The sequence below is a fragment of the Anser cygnoides genome, chromosome 34 (assembly GCF_040182565.1).
Source record: "Anser cygnoides isolate HZ-2024a breed goose chromosome 34, Taihu_goose_T2T_genome, whole genome shotgun sequence".
In the NCBI taxonomy this organism is placed as follows: domain Eukaryota; kingdom Metazoa; phylum Chordata; class Aves; order Anseriformes; family Anatidae; genus Anser; species Anser cygnoides.
Window position 1 is genome coordinate 523,808 of NC_089906.1, and position 19,839 is coordinate 543,646.

General features: G+C 63.4%; 1 protein-coding gene across 3 annotated transcripts; it reads left to right on the forward strand.

Annotated features, from left to right (window-relative positions):
* Nucleotides 1-237: 237 nt before the first annotated feature.
* On the forward strand, nucleotides 238-13,389 carry OLFM2 (olfactomedin 2). 3 transcript variants are annotated; one of them, XM_066986477.1, is made up of 6 exons: nucleotides 238-429; nucleotides 8,309-8,458; nucleotides 9,309-9,464; nucleotides 11,064-11,286; nucleotides 11,587-11,693; nucleotides 12,459-13,389. In XM_066986477.1, the coding sequence occupies exons 1-6, from the start codon at nucleotides 373-375 to the stop codon at nucleotides 13,134-13,136; spliced, it is 1,371 nt and encodes a 456-aa protein (XP_066842578.1). In that variant the 5' UTR covers nucleotides 238-372; the 3' UTR covers nucleotides 13,137-13,389. The 3 variants fall into 3 exon arrangements, with proteins under 3 accessions (XP_066842578.1, XP_066842576.1, XP_066842577.1); XM_066986475.1 differs by lacking the exon at nucleotides 238-429 and adding an exon at nucleotides 4,694-4,878; XM_066986476.1 differs by lacking the exon at nucleotides 238-429 and adding an exon at nucleotides 4,694-4,878 and having other exon boundaries at nucleotides 11,067-11,286.
* Nucleotides 13,390-19,839: the final 6,450 nt, after the last annotated feature.

The following is a 19,839-nucleotide window of genomic DNA, read 5'->3' on the forward strand; positions in this document are numbered from 1 at the left end:
GGTGTCCCGGGGTCCCCCCCCCCAGCCCGGTACCGCCCGCAGCATCCCGGTGCCCCCGCACCCCGAGCATCCCCTGGGGAAGGGGGGGACGGGGACACGCGGCAGCCCCCCTCCCGGTCCCGGTGCCGTTCCGCCCAGCCCAAACGGCTTCGGTTCCGCCCAGCGCGGCCCGGCCCGGTGCCTCCAGCCTCCCCTACCGGGCGCGCCGAGCCCTGCACCGGGCCGGTGCCGCGGCTGCAGCCGGTGGCGGCGGCGGCGGCGGCGGGGCCCGGCCGCGGGGATGCGGCTGCGGCGGCGCTGAAACGGGCGCGGCTCCGCTCCCGGTTCCCCGGCGGAGGCTCCGGTAGCGGCGGAGTCCGAGCCTCCAGCACCATGCGCCTCTTCCCCGGCCTCCTCCTGCTGCTCTCCGCCGGGTCCCCCGCCATGCAGGTAAGGGCGGGGAGGGGAAGGGTGGGGGGAACCGGGAGCCGTCCTCCCCCCCCGTGTCCTCGGGGTGCCCGGTTTGGCACCGGGGAATCCCCCAGCGCCTGCCCCCGGGGGTGTCCCCGGAGATGGGGGGGGGGGGGGACGCGACATCGGGCACCCCAAGGTGTGGGGGCGCACGGGGTGGGTGCCGAGCGTCGCCCCCCCCCAACGTCCCGCCACCCGCCCCGCCTTCGGGGGGTCCGGGGACGTGGGGGGGACACGGGGACGGGGCTGCGTCCCCTCCCTCGGGGTGATCCCCGGGTTTGGGACCCCCCCCGGTAGGGTGGCAGCGGGGACGAGGCGGGGGCCACGTGGGCGACGGGTGGCTCCGCGGGGACGCGCCTTCACACGTGGCCGCCGAGCACGAGGGACACGGCGGCGGCCTGGATCCGGGTGCGAGGAGGGGGTCCCCCGGTTGTCCCCAGCTTGGGGACACCCATGGGGGTGTGAGTGTTCCCCGGGGATGGAGCCGGGGGTGGTGGGCCGGGGGGCGGTGACACCCATGGGTGCTCCCCAGTGGGGTTTGGGGACGGACGTGGGTGGCTCGGGTCCCCCGGGGTGGCACGGGACCACGTGCCATCACCCCGCCGATGTCCCAGCACCCACGCGCCGCTCGGCCTCGTGCCGAGGGGACGAGGACACGAGGAGGGGGGGGTCTGTAAATCGTCCCCGTGTCCCCCGCATCCCCGTTGTGCCACCCCCCAGCACCCTCCGACCCACCCTGGCCCAGCTCAGCACGCAGCCGCCGCAAGGTGCCGCGCGAAGGGACCGGGGTTTCCTGGAAAAACGGGGGTCCGGGGTGTCCCTACCTGTCACCCCCCCCCCAAAAAAAAAAAAAAAATAACCCCAGGCCCACGGGTGGGGTGGCCAGAGCCTCACGCCGGGCCTGCCTTTGCAATTAGGCGCTTCGTTATGAGCTGCTCGATATTCGGCGGAGGTTGTGCAGCCTGTTGAATATGCATGAGCCCGGCTTGCGTGGGTGGGGGGCCGCAGCCGCATCCCGAAAGGTGGTGGTGGTGGGGGGGGAGTTGCTTTTGTGGGGTGCCGGGGCGATGCCCGGTGCAAACGGGGCTGGTTCCAGGCGGGATTCGGCGTCTCCGTCCCCGCTCGTGGCCCCTGCGTGGGGATGGGGCTGGGGGGGGGGCCCCAAAGCAACCTCGGGGTCCATCCGGGGGGGGGCAACGGGGCACAGATGGGCCATGGGGACCCAAGGGTGCGGGGGGCTGCGGAGGGTTCCCAGCCATGTCCCCAGAATGTGCCCCCCCCCCCCCAAAAAAAAAATGGCCCCCGCCGCACCTCATGGGGTTGGGTTCGGGGTGCTCTCGGTAACGAGCGGGGCTTGACGAGCTTTTTGTTCCCGCTCCGCGCTGGATGGGGACGCTGCAGCGGAGTAATAAAGTGGGGAGGATTTTTTTGGGGGGGGGCACTATGGGGTCTCCCCATCCCCTGGCTGCGTGATGCCTCCGGGGTGAAGCTGCCACCCCAGAGGTGAAGACCCCCCCCCCCCCCCCCCCATCCTGGGTGTCTGCCAGCACCGGGGCCTTGTCCCCAGACCCAGGGGACACGGGGACACGGGGACATGGGGACATGGGGACAGCCGGCCCTACAGGCGCTGCCCCATCCCCTCCACGGGGCCCGGTGTTTGCAGCGCAGAGCCCAGGAGCGCGCCCCAACCCCCCCCCCCCGCCCTGTTGGTACCAGGTGGGGCTTTTTCTTTTTGTTGTTATCCCACCCATGGGTGCCAGCGTGGGGGAGCCTGTGCTGTGCGTGGCCGTCCCCACGCGGTGGCACTGCGTGACCGTGGCGAGGCCCGGAGCCAGAGGCCATGAAACGGGCTCGGAGCCTCGGTGGGCCTCTGCACCGAGAGGGTCGGGGCTCTGCACCACTGCACCGAGGGGGTCGGGGCTCTGCACCGCTGTGCTGAGTGTGTCGGGGCTCTGCGTTGCTGTGCTGAATGGGTTGGGGCTCTGCATCGCTGTGCTGAGTGTGTCGGGGCTCTGCATCACTGTGCTGAGTGCGTCAGGCCTCTGCATCGCTGCACTGAGCGTGTCGGGGCTCTGCACCGCTTTGCTGAATGGGTCGGGGCTCTGCATCGCTGCAGAGTGTGTCAGGGCTCTGCATCGCTGCACTGAGTGTGTCAGGGCTCTGCATCGCTGCAGAGTGTGTCAGGCCTCTGCATCGCTGCACTGAGCGTGTCGGGGCTCTGCATCGCTGTGCTGAGTGCGTCAGGCCTCTGCATTGCTGCACTGAGTGTGTCAGGGCTCTGCATCGCTGTGCTGAATGGGTTGGGGCTCTGCATTGATGTGCTGAGTGTGTCAGGGCTCTGCATCGCTGCACCGAGCAGGTTGGGGCTCTGCACCACTGTGCTGAATGGGTCAGGGCTCTGCATCACTGCACTGAGCAGGGTCAGGTCTCTGCATTGCTGCACTCAATGTGTCGGGCTCTGCATCGCTGTGCTGAGCGGGTCAGGGCTCTGCATCACTGCACTGAGCGTGTTGGGTCTCTGCACTGCTGCACTGAGCAGGTCGGGGCTCTGCACCACTGCGCTCACTGGGTCGGGTCTCTGCACCGCTCCATCGCTGCACCGAGCGGGTCGGGTCTCTGCACCGTTGCATGGAGCAGGTCGGGGCTCTGCACTGCTGCAGCAAGCAGATCAGGGCTCTGCATCGCTGCACCGAGCGGGTCAGGTCTCTGCACCAATGCATGGAGCACGTTGGGGCTCTGCACTGCTGCATCAAGCGGGTCGGGTCTCTGCATCACTGCGCTGAGCGGGTTGGGGCTCTGCATCGCTGCACCGAGCTGTTCAGGTCTCTGCGCCCTGCGCTAGGCAGGGAGCTCGCTGGTGAGGGGACAGGCACGAGGAGGAGGTGAGGATTTGGGGGAGTTTGGGGGGGGGGTCTGGAGCTCGGGGGTGGCTGCAGCCTCAAAGCGAGTTGCGGGGTGCAAAGGTCACTGCTAGCACAGCTGGGGGGGGGGCAAGGGGGCTGGGGGTCCTGCTCCCCAAGTTGGGGGGTTCTGGGGGTCTTGCTCCTCAAACCAGGACCTGGGGGTCCTGTTCCCCAAAGCAGGGTCTTTGGGGGTACTGCTCCCCCAAACCCCGGGGGTCCCTGGAGGTCCTGCTCACCCTGAACCGTTGGCTCTAGGGGATCCTGCCCCCCCCCCCCAAAAAAAATGAGGGGTCTCTGGGCTTCCTGCTCCCCAAAACAAGGGGCTCTGGACATTCTGCTGCCCCCAAGCGAGGGGCTCTGGGGGACCTGCCCCCCAAAAGGGGCGTCCCTGGGGACCCTGCTCCCCCCCAAACCATTGGCTTGTGGGGGGGAGGCTATCCTGACCCCCCCCCCTCCTAAGTGGGGGGTCTCTGGGTTTCCTGCTCCCCCAAACCATCGGCTCTAGGGGTTCCAGCCCCCCAAAACGAGGGTCTCTGGGGATTCTGCTCCCCCAAACCATTGGCTCGGGGAGGGGGGGGAAGGGGTCCTGCCCCTCTCCCAGGTGAGGGTCCCTGAGGATCCTGCTCCCCCACCCCCACCCCCCAAGTGAGGGTCCCTGGGGGTCCTGCTCCCCCCAAACCATTATCTCCGTGGGTCCTGCGCCGCAAAACCATCGTCTCTGGGGGAGGGGGTGTCCTTCCCCCGTCCCAAATGAGGGTCCTTTTGGGGTGGGGGGTCCTTCCCCTAACCCCCCACCCCCCCCCCCCACACCCCTCCCATCCTTTTCCATCCCTTACCCCTTTTCCATCCCTTACCCCTTTTCCATCCCTTACCCCTTTTCCATCCCTTACCCCTTTTCCATCCCTTACCCCTTTTCCATCCCTTACCCCTTTTCCATCCCTTACCCCTTTTCCATCCCTTACATCCCTTACCCCTTTTCCATCCCTTACCCCTTTTCCATCCCTTACCCCTTTTCCATCCCTTACCCCTTTTCCATCCCTTACCCCTTTCCCATTCCAACGCCGGGGGGCGGGACAACCCCCACTCCAAAATGAAAAAAAAAATAAAAAAAAATTAAAAAAAAATAAAAAAAATAAAAAAATAAAAAAATAAATAAAACGTTTAAAAAAAACCCAAAAAAAAGCCCGGGACCACCCCGTGCCGACGTCACGGCGGCGCTATAAGGGGCCGCCGGGCGCCGCTCGGGCTCCGCAAGCGGCGGGGGCCGGTGCGGGGCTGAGCCCCCCCCCCCCCGGTGCTGGCGGCGGCGGCGGCCCCGGGTTTGGGTAGGGGGTGGGGGGGGGGCATGCGGCGGCTGCGGGGGGGGGGAGGCGGCGGCGACAGCGACATGACGGTGCCGCTGCTGAAGATCGGGGCCGTGCTGAGCACCATGGCCATGGTCACCAACTGGATGTCCCAGACCCTGCCCTCGCTGGTGGGGCTCAACGGCACCGCCGTGTCGCGGGCGGGGACCTCCGAGAAGATCGTGAGTGGGGCCCTTGGGGGGGGGTTTTTTTTTTTTTTTGGGGGGGGGGGGGGGACCACGGATGGGGTTTGGGGGTTGGGGGGGGTGAGGGGCTGCCCTTGGGATGGGCAGGGTTCGGGATGCAGAGGTCCCCCCGGTAATAAATGGGAGTGGGGAGAGCTGGGACACCCCCCCCCCGTTTATGGGGGGGGGGGGGGGCTAAAGGGAGGGGGGCCACGGATGGGGTTTGGGGGCTGGGGGGGGTGAGGGGCTGCCCTTGGGATGGGCAGGGTTGGGGATGCAGAGGTCCCCCCGGTAATAAATGGGAGTGGGGAGAGCTGGGACCCCCCCTCCGCCGTTTATAGGGGGAGGGGCTAAAGGGAGGGGGGCACGGATGGGGTTTGGGGGCTGGGGGGGGGGGGAGTGAGGGGCTGCCCTTGGGATGGGCAGGGTTCGGGATGCAGAGGTCCCCCCGGTAATAAATGGGAGTGGGGAGAGCTGGGGACCCCCCCCCCCCCCCCCCCCACCCCGTTTATAGGGACCCCAAAGCATCGGGACCGCCCCCCCCCACCCGGTTAGGGAGCACCGGGACCTCCCCCCCCCCATCCCCTTCATGGGGACCCCAAAACATGGGGATCCCCCCGCCCATTAGGGAGCACTGGGACCCCCCCCCCCTCATTTCTGGGGACCCGAAGCATCAGGACCCCTCTTACCCCCCTTCATGGGGACCCCAAAGCATCGGGACCCCCCCCCCCAAATAGAGAGCATCAGGACCCCCCCATCCCCGTCATGGGGACCCCAAAGCATCGGGACCCCCCCACCCCATGCAGGGAGTGCTGGGGACCCCCCCATATTCATGGCACCCCAAGGCACTGGTTCCCCCCTTATTTCTCCCCCCCCCCCGGATAGGGAGCACTGGGGATTCCCTGAGTTTGGGGACCCCCCCCCGGGTATGTGACCCCCCCCCCAGGTATGGGGACATCCCTTAGATATGAGGAGCCCCCTCTGATTACAGGACCCCCCCCCATCATGGGGAGCCCCCCCCCGTTATGGGGACCCCCCCCCCCCGTGTATGGAGAGCCTTCTTCAGATATAGGGACCCCCTCTGGGTATGGGCCCCCCCCCCCTAGGTAGGGACCCCCCCCCCCCACGTATGGGGAGCCCCCCCACTTTGGGCACAGAGCCCCCAGCCCCCCCCCTCTTGGGCAGTGCACGCCAGGACCCCCCCCCCCCCCCCCCCAAAAAAGAAGCCCGGAGCCCACGCAGGGAAAGAACCCCCAATTTTTTTTTTTTGGGGGGGGGGGGGTCCTGGCCCCCTACAGGGTGTCCTGCCCCCCCCCCCCCCCAGACACAAAGCAGCCCCCCCGGCAGGACCCCACTGCTCCCTGCAGCTGGGGGGGGGGGGGGGGCTCCAGGGGGGTTGCTGGCCAGGGAAAATGAGTGACCCCCCCCCCCCTCCATTTTCAAGTCCCCAAGCTGGGGTCCCCCCCCTCCCACGTGTGTCCCCCCCCCCAAAAATTTATGGCGTTAAAACCTGCGTGAGGAGCGCGAAAATAAATTGGGAGCAAAGCAGGGGGGGGGGGGGGACAGGACACATTTTGGGGGGGGGGCGGCTGCAACCGCAGCGACAGGGCTGGTGATGCTGCAGGGGGGACCCGGTGATGCGGGGGGGGGACACACACGACCCTCCTGTGTCCCCCCCCACGATCCTTCTTGCCACAACCCCCCCCCCCCAGCATCCCGCCCCTCCCCGCGCTGCACCCCACTGCGGGGGAAATCCCGCTGGGTGCTGCGGGCGCTTCGGGCACCCCCTTTCCCCCCCCCACCTTGTACCCCCCCCATCCAAAAGGGTACCCCCCCCCCATCCAAAAGGGTACCCCCCCCATCCAAAAGGGTACCCCCCCCCCCATCCCAAAGGGTCTCCCCCCATTGCCCTCGCCCCACAACCGCTATGGGGCAGGGGCTCCCTTGGGTGCCCCACCTGGCCGAGCGTCTGCGGCGGCCGAGGATGAGCGCGGCGGCCTTCGTCACCGCAGCCCCCCCCCCCCCCCGCCTCGTGTCGCAGGGCAATTAGCGGCGCTGGGGGGGGGGGGGGGGGTACGCGACGTTAATTGGCTAATCATTAGGCGCTCTTTGGTGGTGGTGGGAGAAAAATCGGTTATCGGCGGGACCGGGATTCGCAAAGCGCCGGGAGGTTTTTCTAGAAAACGTTGGTTTTCGGGGGGATTTTTTTTTGGGGGGGGGGGTGAAGGGATTAAATACTAAAAGTGGAGGTTGGAGGTCGAGGGCTGGGTTCGGCCAGGCCGGGGTGGAGGCAGCGAGGCCGCTCGTCCCTCCCTAGGGGTCGAGAGGGGCCCGGCGATGCTTGGGGACCCCCCCCCGCGGCGTCCCCAAAAGGATGGAGAGGGGCTGGCGGCCCCCCCCCGGCCGAGGGTGTCAGCAGTTTCTCCTCTCCCGAGCCGCCAGCAGGCAGCTTGCCCGAGGAGCTCTAATTAATAACCCCGCGACAGATTGCACAGGCCCTCGGCCGGGCCGCGTTTAACCCAATAATCCCGCCGCCGCCATCCCCTCCGCAGCCCCCCACCTCCAGCCCCCCCCGTGGGGCACGAAGCATCCTCACGGACCCCCCCACCCCCCCGGAGCTTTTTGGCTTACGGGGCCGCGCGAAGCCCGGTGCGGCGGCGGGAGCGCCGCTGCCAGCTCGGGGGGGGGGTTGGCGGCTGAATTACGCATCGAGCCCCCCCCCGTGAAAAATTTACGGCTGCTCGCCGCGGCCTGGGGGGGGGGGGTCCCGGCTAAAGGGAAGCGTGGATCGCGGGTGCCCTGCGTGGCAGCGGGTTTTGTTAAGTGCGTCACGGCGCGCCGTGGCGTGGTTTTTTTGGGGGGGGGGGGGGAGAGCGAAGCTTTCGGGGATGCTCCCTGCTCGTCGACGCTCGGCGGGGACGGGTGCTCGCCCATGGGTGCCGGCCAAGCGCTCCCTTCGCCTCCTCCTGCCGCCGTTTGCTGCGCTCGGGGCGATTTTCACGGCGCTGCCGGCTGCTGCTTTCTCCCGGAGGTTCGAGCGCGGCGTTTGGCCACGGCCGTGCCCGATAAATCCCGAGGGAGACACCGAGCTCAAAGCGCCGCGTGCGAAGCGAGGCAGCGTCCCCGGCTCGCTGCGGGCGACGGGTCATTTATCTCCGCCCGGCTCGGCGCGGAAGCCGCTTGGAGAGAGAGCTGAGCTCGCGCTCGACGCTCGTAATTAATAATTACGCATGAAACGCGGAAATGGCCCCGGCACGACAAAACGCCGCTTTGTGGCGTGAATAAATCAGGGGGGATCTCCCCTTCGGCTTCCTGCCTTAAAATTGGGGGGAGGGGGGGGCGGGAGGGAAGAAAAGGGAATAAATGCCCCGGCCGGTAGGCCAAGAGCAGGAGGGCGAGCTGCTGACCCCCCCCCTCTGTCCCGCAGACCCTCTTCCAGAGCCCCGACGAGGGCTGGCAGGTCTACACCTCGGCGCAAGCCCCCGACGGCAAATGCCTCTGCACCGCCGTCATCCCCGTGCAGGGCTCCTGCTCCCGGGACCTGCGCAGCCACCAGCTCCGCCAGCTGACCGAGAAGGTAATTAATTCCCCGTAATTCCGAATAACGATGGGAAATTTGGGGTTTCTTCTTGGGGCGGGGGTGGGGGGGGGCTTTGCAATGCCTGGGCGCGGGGTGGGCTGCGGTGGGCGCATCCCTTCCCCCCCGGGGCAAGGATGCTGGCGGTGATGCTCGCGCTTGGCATCCTTCGTGCTCCTCCAGGCAGCCAGGCGCAGGCACCGGTAGGGTGGCTGGGAGGGACTTCCAAGGAGGAATCGTCCAAAAAATAAGAAAAAAAAAAAAAGGCAGCAGAAGCTATCAATCAGCTCCTCTCCCCCCAAACCGACCCCGTGCGGCGGGGATGGGGCCGCGCGCGCCACCAGCCCGATTAAAGTTTGATCACAGCTCGCTGCGAAACGCCTCCCGAGCGGCTCCCATCAGAGGCAGCCCCGCAAACGCCAGCACTAATAAATAAATAAGCGTTTGAGGAACACGGCCACGGCCGCGTCGTTTGAAAGCGTGGAAATGGAATAACCTCGCCGGCTGCGGCGGATCAAATTAAAGAATGAAAGCTCGTGGGGCGGGCTGGGAAACGGGGGCTCGGGCGGTTTAAAAAAAAAACAAACAAACAAACAAAAAAACAAATAACAGCTGAAGCGGGATGAATAAAAGGTATTACTTTATACATTCGAGCTGCAGAGGGAAAATTGGCTTTGCAAGCGTTTACACGAGCCGTGGAGCGGGAGCAGCTCGTTCTGCTGGGACTGGGACACCAGGACGACGTCCGTGGGAAGGGTCGGGTGTATGCGGGTGCCGGGCTGAATTACCCGACCCTAATTAGCAAGGTGGATTGGGTCCCTGGCAATTAACCCCCCGTCCCGCCGCGCAGGTGCAGAACATCTCCCAGTCCATGGAGGTGCTGGACCTGCGGACCTACCGGGACCTGCAGTACGTGCGCAACACCGAGGCGCTGATGAAGGGCTTGGACTCGAGGCTGCGCGTGGCCGCTGAGAGCCAGAAGAGCCTCAACGCCAAGAGCTTCCAGGTGAGCCCGACGCCCCTGGGTGCTGCTGGGGACGGCTGCAGGGGCTGAGTGCACGGTGCTGTGGGGTGGGTGCGTGGCCTGGGGGGGGTCATTGGTGGTGGTGGTGGTGGGCCCAGATCATGAGCCCGGAGCCCAGCGTGAGCATCCTCGTGGTGGTCCGGGTGTGTCAGCATCCCCGTGGTGGTCCCAAAAGTGAGCATCCCTTTGGTGATCCCAAACCGAGCATCCCTGCAGGGATCCCAGAACCGAGCATCCCTGCAGGGATCCCAGAGCCGAGCATCCCTGCGGTGGTCCCATAACCGAGCATCCCTGCGGTGGTCCCATAACCGAGCATCCCTGCGGTGGTCCCAGAACCGAGCATCCCTGCGGTGGTCCCAGAACCGAGCATCCCTGCGGTGGTCCCAGAACCGAGCATCCCTGCAGGGATCCCAGAACCGAGCATCCCTGTGGTGGTCCCATAACCGAGCATTCCTTCTGTGGTCCCAGAACTGAGCATCCCTGCAGGGATCCCAGAACCGAGCATCCCCATGGTGGTCTGGGTGTCTCAGCATTCCTGTGATGATCCCATAACCAAGTTTCCCTGCAATGATCCCAGTACCGCGCATCCCCATGGTGGTCCCATAACCGAGCATCCCTCTGGTGATCCCAAAACCGAGCATCCCTGCAACGATCCCAAAACCGAGCATCCCCGCGGTGGTCCCAAAACTGAGCATCCTCCTGGTGGTCCCCGAACTGAGCATCCCTGCGGCGATCCCAAACCGAGCACTCCTGTGGTGATGCCGCGATGCCACGTGGCCAGGACGAGCCGTGCCGGTAGCAGGACGGCCGCGATGGCCAACTCCCAGCCCAGCCAGCCGCAACGAGTCACCTTTAATTAAACGGCCACCTTTAATTACACGCGACGCCGCTCTTCCCCGGCGAAGGCCCGATTCCCACCCGGCGAGGGGCAGCTGCGAGCGCCGGCTGCCAACAGATGCAGCCCACACGCGGATGCTGCCGGCCCTGTGCCCCTCCAAATCCCATTTTGGGATTATTTGGGTTTATTTTGGGAACCTCTCGGCTTCATCCTGACAGCTAAGGAGTGTTTCTGCCTCGGGAGCGGCTGCTTCTTGGCACTGAATCCAGCGGGCTCGGGGCCCTGCCAGTTGCAGGGACGAGGCATTGATTAAACACCGGGGCTGCAGCAAAACTCACCGGTTTAATTGCTGCAGGAGGTGTTGGCCCCCGGACCGGGATGTGATCCTGCCCTAAAATGACAGGCAAGGAGGGAGAAAAGGCACAGGGAAATCAAGTCATTGCCTGGCCGAGGTCAAAGCGCCCTCAACCTTTTCCTTGGGCTAAAATAAGCAGATTTTTTTACATCCCGGGCCTGGTGGAGGGGGGAAATGCGGCTCCCATTCCCGCATCCCTCGCTGCGCACGGCATCGCTCCGCTCCCACCCCATGCGCGAAGTGACGGCGAATTTCCACCCACCCGCATCACCAGGCAAATTTCGGGGTGAACCGGGGGCCGTCCCGACAGACGGGCACCACGGGGCAAGCACAGCCTTAATTTAAGGGATGTTTCGCTTTTTTTTTTCTTTTTTTCGTCCCCCCTAAGCAGGAGCTCAAGGACAAGATGACGGAGCTGCTGCCGCTGCTGCCCGTGCTGGACCAGTACAAGGCGGACACGCGGCTGATCGTGCACCTGAAGGAGGAGGTGAGGAACCTCTCCGGGAGCCTGCTGGCCATCCAGGAGGAGATGGGCGCCTACGACTACGAGGAGCTGCAGCAGCGGGTGCTGATGCTGGAGGCGCGGCTGCACGCCTGCATGCAGAAACTGGGTATGGCGGCATCCCGGAGCTCGCCGCTCCCACGGGTTGCTCCCGCTTGGGGGGGGTTTCCTAGGGGGGATTTTGGGTGTGGGGGGGGTTCTCCCAGCCCCGCTGACAGCAGTGTCCCCTTCCTGGTTCAGCCTGGGTCCAGCTCCCCCTTTTGGCAGCTTCCCATCCTTCTTGCCCCATCCCTGTATCCCTGCGGAGCTCCGGTTCCTCGCCGCCTGCTGCGGAATGCCCTGGGGACCAGGGGAAGCCGCAGTCCCCAAATCCCCCCCCCATAACCCCGCTCCCTGTCCCCCTCCCCAGGCTGCGGGAAGCTGACGGGCGTCAGCAACCCCATCACCATCCGCGCGTCGGGCTCCCGCTTCGGGTCGTGGATGACCGACACGATGACGCCCAGCGCCGACAGCCGGGTGAGTGGCGGGGACAGCCCTGGGGACAGTGGGGACAGCCCTGCCCGGGCTTCCCGTGGCTCCAGCACGCGTCTTTTGTGGGCGTCTTGCCCCAAAAACCCTCCCAGCCCAAGCAGAGGGAGGGGTTCGCAGTGGTCAGCCCCCAGCGTGGCGGGATCGGCTCGGAAGTTTTGCAGAACTTCTGCATACAATTTGGGGTGCACGCTGCCTGTGCACCCATGGTGCAAGCTGCCTGGTGTGCAACACACCTCGGTGCACGCTCCCTGGGGTGCACGCTGCCTGTGCACTCAGGATACGCGCTCTCTGGGTTGCACACCTGGAGGTGCACGCTCTCTGGGGTGCACACGTGCTCTCCAAGGTACATGCTACCTGGGGTACACCTGCATGCCCCTGCTCTCCGGGATGCATTTCCCGCTGGTGCATGCTCTCAGGGGTGCACGCCCCCTGTTGCACACTCTCCGGGGTGCACGCCCCCTTTTGCACGCTCTTCAGGGCACGAGCCCTCTGCAACGTTGCTTGCAGGACACGTGCTGCCTCCACGGATCACCACCAAGTGCTAATGCAGGGAACGGGGCCGTGCAAGGTGCAGGGGGGGCCGTGCAAGGTGCAGGGGGGCCGTGCAAGGTGCAGGGGGGCCGTGCAAGGTGCAGGGGGGCCGTGCAAGGCTGTGCAAGGTGCAGGGGGTCCATACACATCCTACAGCCCACCCCATCAGCTCGAGGCCAGGCGTTTGGGCCGCTCACCCTTCACCCTCTCCCGCTGCAGGTCTGGTACATGGACGGCTACTACAAGGGCCGGCGCGTGCTGGAGTTTCGGACGCTGAACGACTTCATCACGGGGCAGAACTTCGTGCAGCATCTCCTGCCGCACCCCTGGGCCGGCACGGGCCACGTGGTCTTCAACGGGTCCCTCTACTACAACAAGTACCAGAGCAACGTGGCCGTCAAGTACCATTTCCGCTCGCGCAGCGTGCTGGTGCAGCGCAGCCTGGCCGGCGCCGGCTACAACAACACCTTCCCCTACTCCTGGGGGGGCTTCTCCGACATCGACTTCATGGTGGACGAGAGCGGGCTCTGGGCCGTCTACACCACCAACCAGAACGCCGGCAACATCGTGGTGAGCCGCGTGGACCCGCAGACGCTGGAGGTGCTGCGCAGCTGGGACACGGGGTACCCCAAGCGCAGCGCCGGCGAGTCCTTCATCATCTGCGGCACGCTCTACGTCACCAACTCCCACCTGGCCGGCGCCAAGATTTACTTTGCCTACTACACGAACACATCCAGCTACGAGTACACGGATATTCCCTTCCACAACCAGTACTCCCACATATCCATGCTGGACTACAACCCGCGGGAGAGGGTGCTCTACACCTGGAACAACGGCCACCAGGTCATCTACAACGTCACGCTCTTCCACGTCATAAAGACGTCGGGCGAGCTGTGACCCCGTGCCGGACTCGCTCGCCCCGTTCCTGCTCTTTATTTTTCTACGCCTCTCTCGGGGACGGAGCCTTCCTCCTCCTCCTCTTCTTCGATGATTTGTTTTTTTTTACATTTCTTTGGTTTCTCCCCGCGGTTCATGGCGCATGGATCTCTTCTGCCTTCATTTGAGCTCGCCTTGGTTGGTTCTGTTTTTTTCTTTTTCCCCGATTTTCTTTATTTTGACGGCAAATAAAAGCAGTCTCTTTGACATTTGACGAGGCTCGTGCTTTTATTATTATTTTTTCCCCCCCCCCGCTCTTTTTATGATCTGGTGCTCAGCAGCTCGGTTGTCTCTCCTGCGTCCCCTCTACAGCCGGCTGCGCTAGCGGGGCCGTCTCCTCCAGATGTGCCGGAGCCGTTGTTTACGGGCATGTTTAATGCATGCGGGTGCGGCGCCGGGGAAATGACAGCAGAGCCGAGCAAGGCAAAGAGGAAGGGAAAATGCAGCACAGCTGCGGCGAGCGGCTGGAGCAGGCTCTGCAAGGGCGGCGAGCCCCAAAACGGGCACCCAGAGGGGTTGGGGCAGCAGGAACCTGGCCCCGGGGTGGGGGGGAAGGATGGAGGGGATGGGATGGAGGGGTTCAGGGGATGGAGGGGTTCAGGGGATGGGGAAGATGAGGGGAGGGATGGGGCTCAGGGGAGGGATGGGGCTCAGGGGATGGAGGGGCTCAGGGGATCAGGGGGGGGAGATGGAGAAGACGAAGAGATGAGGGGATGGAGAAGATGGAGTGGAGGGGATGGAGAAGATGGAGGGGATGGAGAAGATGAGATGGAGGAGATATAGGGGATGGAGAAGATGAAGGGATGGAGGAGGTGGGGATGGAGGGGATGGGGATGATGGCGAGGATGGTGGAGATGGAAAGGATGAAGGGGAGGAAGGAGATGGAGGAGACGGATGGAGTGGATGGGAGGAGGGAAAGGATGGAGAGGATGGAGGAGGTGGGACAGAGGGGCTGGTGGTGACAGCGAGGCCGAAGGGGTGGGGGACAGGGGGGGACCTGTGGGTGGAGGTAGCAGAGGGGCCGGTGCTGTCACCAGGCCTTGGCAGGAATCCCCCCAACCTGGCAAACCTCCAGGGGTGGATTTGGGCACAGCCCAGCCCGCTCCAGCCTCGATGATCAGTTTGTTGTGCGGGGGCTGCAGCCCTGGCCCTGAGACAGCTTGGGCGGGGGGGGGAACCAGCAGCCCTGGGACCTTCACATAAAGAAATTGGGGCGATCAAGGGGTTCGGAGGTGGGCAGACCCCCTTTGTGCACCCCTTCTGCAGCGCATCATTGGCACCGGGGTGCTCCAGGTCTGGGTGCTGCTCCCCAGCAGCGCCTCTGCCCCAGCCCCAGTGATTGGGATGCGAGCGGGGGCTCAGCCAAGCCCCCCCCCCTCCAGCCCCATTTGGCGCCGTGGCTCGAGGCTCGCTCATGCAGGGACTTTAATTTGCTGCCGGGGCCGGCGGCCAAGAGCGAGGCACGACCCTGGCACGGGCAGGGCGGGCATCGAGCAGAGCCAGGGGGGAGGAGGAGGAGGAGGAGGAGGACGGGGCTCGGCCCCGTGTGCGATGCACAGGCGCCCGGCTGCTGGCTCCAGGCAGCGGATGGCAAATCCCCTGCAAGGGTGATTTAGCAATTAATGCCTGAGCAAGGCTCCCCGCCTCGGTGAGGCCGTATCCAAGCGACCCGTGGGCCGCAGACATCAATGCGGGGCCGGGCTGCAGCACGGCTGCTGTGAGGAGCCCTCGTTTGTCAGCAGCAGCTTCCAGCAGCGCCAGGGGCTTTTCTCCAGGCTGCTGAGAGCAGAGCTCAGCAAGGCGTGCAAGCCCCATCCCAGCCCAATTGCCATCCCCTTCCCCTCCTCATCCCATTCCCATCCTTATCCTGTCCCCATCCCCATTCCTCTCTCCATCCTCATCCCATATCCATTCCATCCCCATCTCCTCCTCCTCCCTATCCCCACCCTCATCCCCCTGCCCATCCCATCTCAATTTAATCCTCATCCCTACCTCTGTCCCATCCCATCGACACCCCATCCCATCCCACCCTATCCCATCTGTAATCCCCATCCCCTCCCATATCCACATCTCGTCCCTGTCTCCATCCCCATCTCTTTCCCTATCCCCACCCCATGCACATTCCCATCCCCATTGCATCATCATCCCTATCCCTACCCTCATGCCTATCCCTATCCTCACCCCCATCCCATTCCTATGACCATCCCATCCCCATCCCAATGCCCTTGCCCATCCCATCCCATCCTACCCCATCCCATCCTCATCCTCACCCCCATCCCATCCCATCCCATCCCATCCCATCCCATCCCATCCCATCCCATCCCATCCCATCCCATCCCATCCCATCCCATCCATCCCATCCCCATCCCCATCCCCATCCCCATCCCATCCCCATTCCAATCCCAATCCCATGCCCATCCCATCCCATCCCCATGCCCATCCCCATCCCATCCTGATCACCATCCCCATCCCCATCCCATCCCATCCCACCACCCCGGCCCCTGCTCCCCAAATTCCCTTCCACTTCTCCATGACCCCCCCCCGACCTCCAAACCCTGCACAGATTCTCCCCCTCCGAGGCCACAAAACGCCACCGAGCCCGTCGGCTCGCTAATGAAGATTAATGGGGCTGAGCGAAGGCTCTGGGGGACAGCGAGGGCAACGTGCCCTTATCCCTGCCACCAGCACCTGGGGCACGCATCCTGCATCGCTCAGCATCGCGTGTAGCCCCCCCCCCCTCAGCACACGGGGCCGAGCCGGTGGCCCCGTGGGAGCGGAGGCGACGCGGCGAGTGCTGCAGTGCAGCTGCCGGTGACGGCGCGTTCGGTCGGGGAGAAAACGATGCCTTGCCTCCGCGCCGTCGGAACGGCACGCTGCGAATGGGGAAAGTGTGTGTGTGGGGGGGAGGTGGGGAAAAAAAAATGAAAAAAATTAAATAAATAAACCAAACGCAGGGTGTTTAATAACCTGACACGCGGAGAAAGCCTGCTGGAAACCAGCCTGTCGCCCTGCCCGAAATCACTCATCCTGCAGGCTGGGTTTTTCCAGCCGATTGTGATTCCTGCGAAGGCGCAGCCCGGCCGGGAGGCGCATTGGTTATTCCGCTGCCATCCCGGCTGGGGACTCAGCATCGCGCTGGGAATTTTCCCCCGATATTTCCCCCAATAATAGGAGGGTTTCTTCCCTCCCCCCCCCCCCCCAATGCATACAAAAAGTGCCCCGAAACCACAACCCCCCCCCCAGAATGGCTACGAGGGATGCGAAGGTGATGTCCCAAGGCTCTCCAGGCACCAGCCCTCCCGTTACTAACGAGCTTCGTCATTAAGCGTCAGCAGATCCACACCCCCACGCCAGCCCGAGACGGGGATTCGGCGCTAATCATGTTTACTGCAGAGACTTATTGTTGTGTTCGCAGCCGCCGCTCCCGTCACGGCCCGCCGGGGACTTTCCCCCGAACGAAAGGCAGCGGGAGCTCGATAATTGAGGCTTATTTATGGAAGGGAAGCGGGGAGCAGCGGGAGCTAAAACCGGCCGCCGATAAAAAACGAGCGCCGGGCTCCGCTCCGCCAGCCTCCGGTGCGCTGAGATTTACACCTCGGCCTCCCCACGGGACCTCCCCGCTCCGGGCTTTTAGCATCCGCCGGGAGCGGGAGATGCGGCCCCGGGTGGATTTATGGCCGCTGGGGATAGCGGCGAGGTCGGGGGCTGCTGCTGGAGGAAGCCATCCGTCAGCAGCCTCCAGCCTCCCCGGCTGAGGTCGGGCCTCCCACCAGCACCACCGCGCTCGTGGGCGGCTGGTCGGGGATCGGTGCCGTGGCTCAAACAGGCAGCGAGCCCAAGCGCAGTGCGCATGGACATTTTGTCTATAATGCACGGAGCTGCACCCTAAGTCGGGTCGTTAGATGGGGGCGGGGATGGGGTGGGGATGGGGGAGGAATTGGGATGGGATGGGGTTGGGATTGGGATGGGGTTGGGATTGGGGTTGGGATTGGTATGGGATGGGGGTGGAGTTGGGATTGGGATAGGGTTGGGATGGGGTTGGGGTTGGGATGGGGTTGGGGATGGGATGGGGATTGGGGTGGGGTTGGGATAGGGGAGGGATGGGGTTGGGGTTGGGTTTGGGATGGGGATGGGATGGCGATGGGGATGGGATGGGGATTGGGGTGGGGTTGGGATGGGGGAGGGATGGGGATGGGGATAGTGTTGTGTTGGGGATGGGATGGGAATGGGATGGACAGAGGGATGAGAATAGGATGGGAATAGGGATAGGGACAGGGATGGGGTTGGGATGGGAATAGGGCTGGGAATGGAGATGTGGATAGGATGGAGATACAGATGAGGATTGGGATTGGGAAAGGGGTGGGGTGCCATGGGGCAGCCAGCAGCTGCCTCTTACCCCAACACCCCATCAACACACCCCAGAGCCCCCCAAAGCCTCCCACCCGCCCCCCAACCCTTGGGCAGCCTGCTCCTTTAATATTTAATGTGAGATTAAAGCCAAATCTAGGGGGATATTTTTTTTTTTTTTAATTCCAGTGTATCACGAAATGAGCTATGAATAAAACTTAACTTGGGCAGAAGAGGATTTATTTATGAGTTTCAGCTGAAATTTGCTCCGCCAGGGCCCCGAGCGGAGCAGGCAGGAATACAGATGAGCTCCTGCTTCCAGCAACGCCAGCCAGCAGCTGGGGAAGCTGCAGGTATAAATTTTACCTCCGCCTTCCTCCCTCCCCGTATCCCGGCCCCGGCGCCTGCTTTTTGTCTTTTATTTGGATTATTCCGGCGCTGTTTGCTCTCCGAGGAAATTACAGTCGGGAAGCTCGGGGGCTCCTCGTGGATGCTCCTCGTGCCCCCGCAGGGCAAAAGCCACCTCCACAATGGGGTTTTTCCCCCCGTTTCCCCCAAATCGAGCCCCCCGTCCTCGTAGGATGAGCACCCCAAGGCTGAGCACGCCTCCCCCCTCCCAATCAGGAAATCCAATTTACCTCCATCTTTAATTAATTAGCTCGAGCTAATGAAAGCATCGCATTTCCACAAAGACCCAGGATCCCAGGGTCCAGCCCGGCATCGCAGCAATATTTGGAAATTAAACCGATAAATAATAGATGCTCGCCGTTAATGAACTGATTTTAAACGGAGATACTTTATTTTTATTTTTTTTTTAATTCGCGACTTTTCTGCTCTCAGGAAAGTCATTAGCACCTACCTGGGAGCAGAATTAAGTCGGAGAGCGGTAATCGATTCCTTTTATTAGCAAATTGAGAAGCGCTTTAATATTTATCGGTTTATTGTTCAGAAATCATCTGGGAGGAAAATGCCCCTCTCCCACTCTGAATCCCACGCAAAGTTTCGAGAATTAAATTTATTAGGGGTATAAATTTATAATGGCCTAACTCGCTACACAGATGGAATATATATCGCTAATGTAATTTTCCAAACCAGTGATGAGCGTGTCTGAGGGATTTTTTACGGCAAAGTAATACAGTCTAATATATTGCGGAACAGCAAAATATATTAGATATGTGTATGAAACACATCCACAAAAAAAAAAAAAAAAACCAAAAAGGATGATGGATTGTGCTGTGCTGCACCCAAAGTGCCGGGGAAGCTGCTTGGCTGAGATGCTCGGCGCCCACGGGGACCGCGTGGGGACAGCGGCAGCCAAAGCACGGGGTGGGGGAGCTCCTGATCGATCCCCCCCCCGGGACCCCGAGTGGTCCGTGAGCGTCCCGGGACCCCCAAACCCCAGCCCCTGGCTTCCTGCCTCCCTCCTGCTGCTCCTGCGAAGCCAGCGCCTTCCTCCCGCGGCCCGAAACGGCCTCGTTACGCCAAAGAGCTCATTTGAGCGAGGCCAATTTCAGTCCCTGGCATGTCTAAACGAGCTGGGCTGCTTCCCTCTCCTCCCCGCTTCCCAAGGTTAGCGCGCGCGGAGCGGTGGGAGCCTGCGGCGCACGCATGAGTGGCTCTGGAAAAAAGCAAAAAAAAAAAAAGGAGGAAAGAAAAAAAAAAAGGATAAACGGGGTCTAATTGGCGTAATGGGGGCTAATTTGTTTTCAGAAGCCGCCTCTCCCCTGACCCAGGGAATCGGCATCGCCTGAACAACACCGGCAGCGTGGCTCTCCCGTGGGGACCGCGCTTCAGCGTCTTCTCCTGGTGGTGCCGGCACCGGCAGCACCCAAAGGTGCGAGGCTGGGTGCTAGGGTGCGGCCGCTGCCCCCCACAGGGACCAGCCCCAGCGTTGAGCCCTCGCCTGCTTGGAACCCCCAACCACCCGGCCTTCCCTCCCTCCATCCCTTCTTCTCCTTTTCCTTCCTTCCTTCCCTCCCTTCATCCCTCCCTCCTTCTCCCTTTCCTTCTTTCCCTCCTGCCTCCTTCCATCCATCCCTCCCTCCCTCCTTCCATCCCTCCTGCCATCCATCCTGCCTTCCTTCCTCCATCCACCCATCCCTCCTTCTCCCCTTCCTTCCCTTCCTTCTTGCCTCCTTCCATCCATCCTTCCATCCTTCCTTCCATCCCTCCCTCCTTCTCCCCCTCCTTCCTTTCCTCCTTCCATCCTTCTTTCCATCCTTACCTCCCTCCTTCTGTCCTTCCTTCCACCCATCCCTCCTTCTTCCCTTCCTTCCTCTCCTTCTTGCCTCCTTCCATCCATCCTTCCACCTTCCTT

Excerpts from the sequence above, each read along its gene's own strand:
- OLFM2 (XM_066986475.1), top strand. The coding sequence starts at position 4,699 with ATGCGGCGGCTGCGGGGGGGGGGAGGCGGCGGCGACAGCGACATGACG. Across the intron at positions 9,465-11,063 it reads TCAACGCCAAGAGCTTCCAG|CAGGAGCTCAAGGACAAGAT; the intron begins GTGAGCCCGACG and ends GTCCCCCCTAAG. Across the intron at positions 11,694-12,458 it reads CGCCCAGCGCCGACAGCCGG|GTCTGGTACATGGACGGCTA; the intron begins GTGAGTGGCGGG and ends CTCCCGCTGCAG.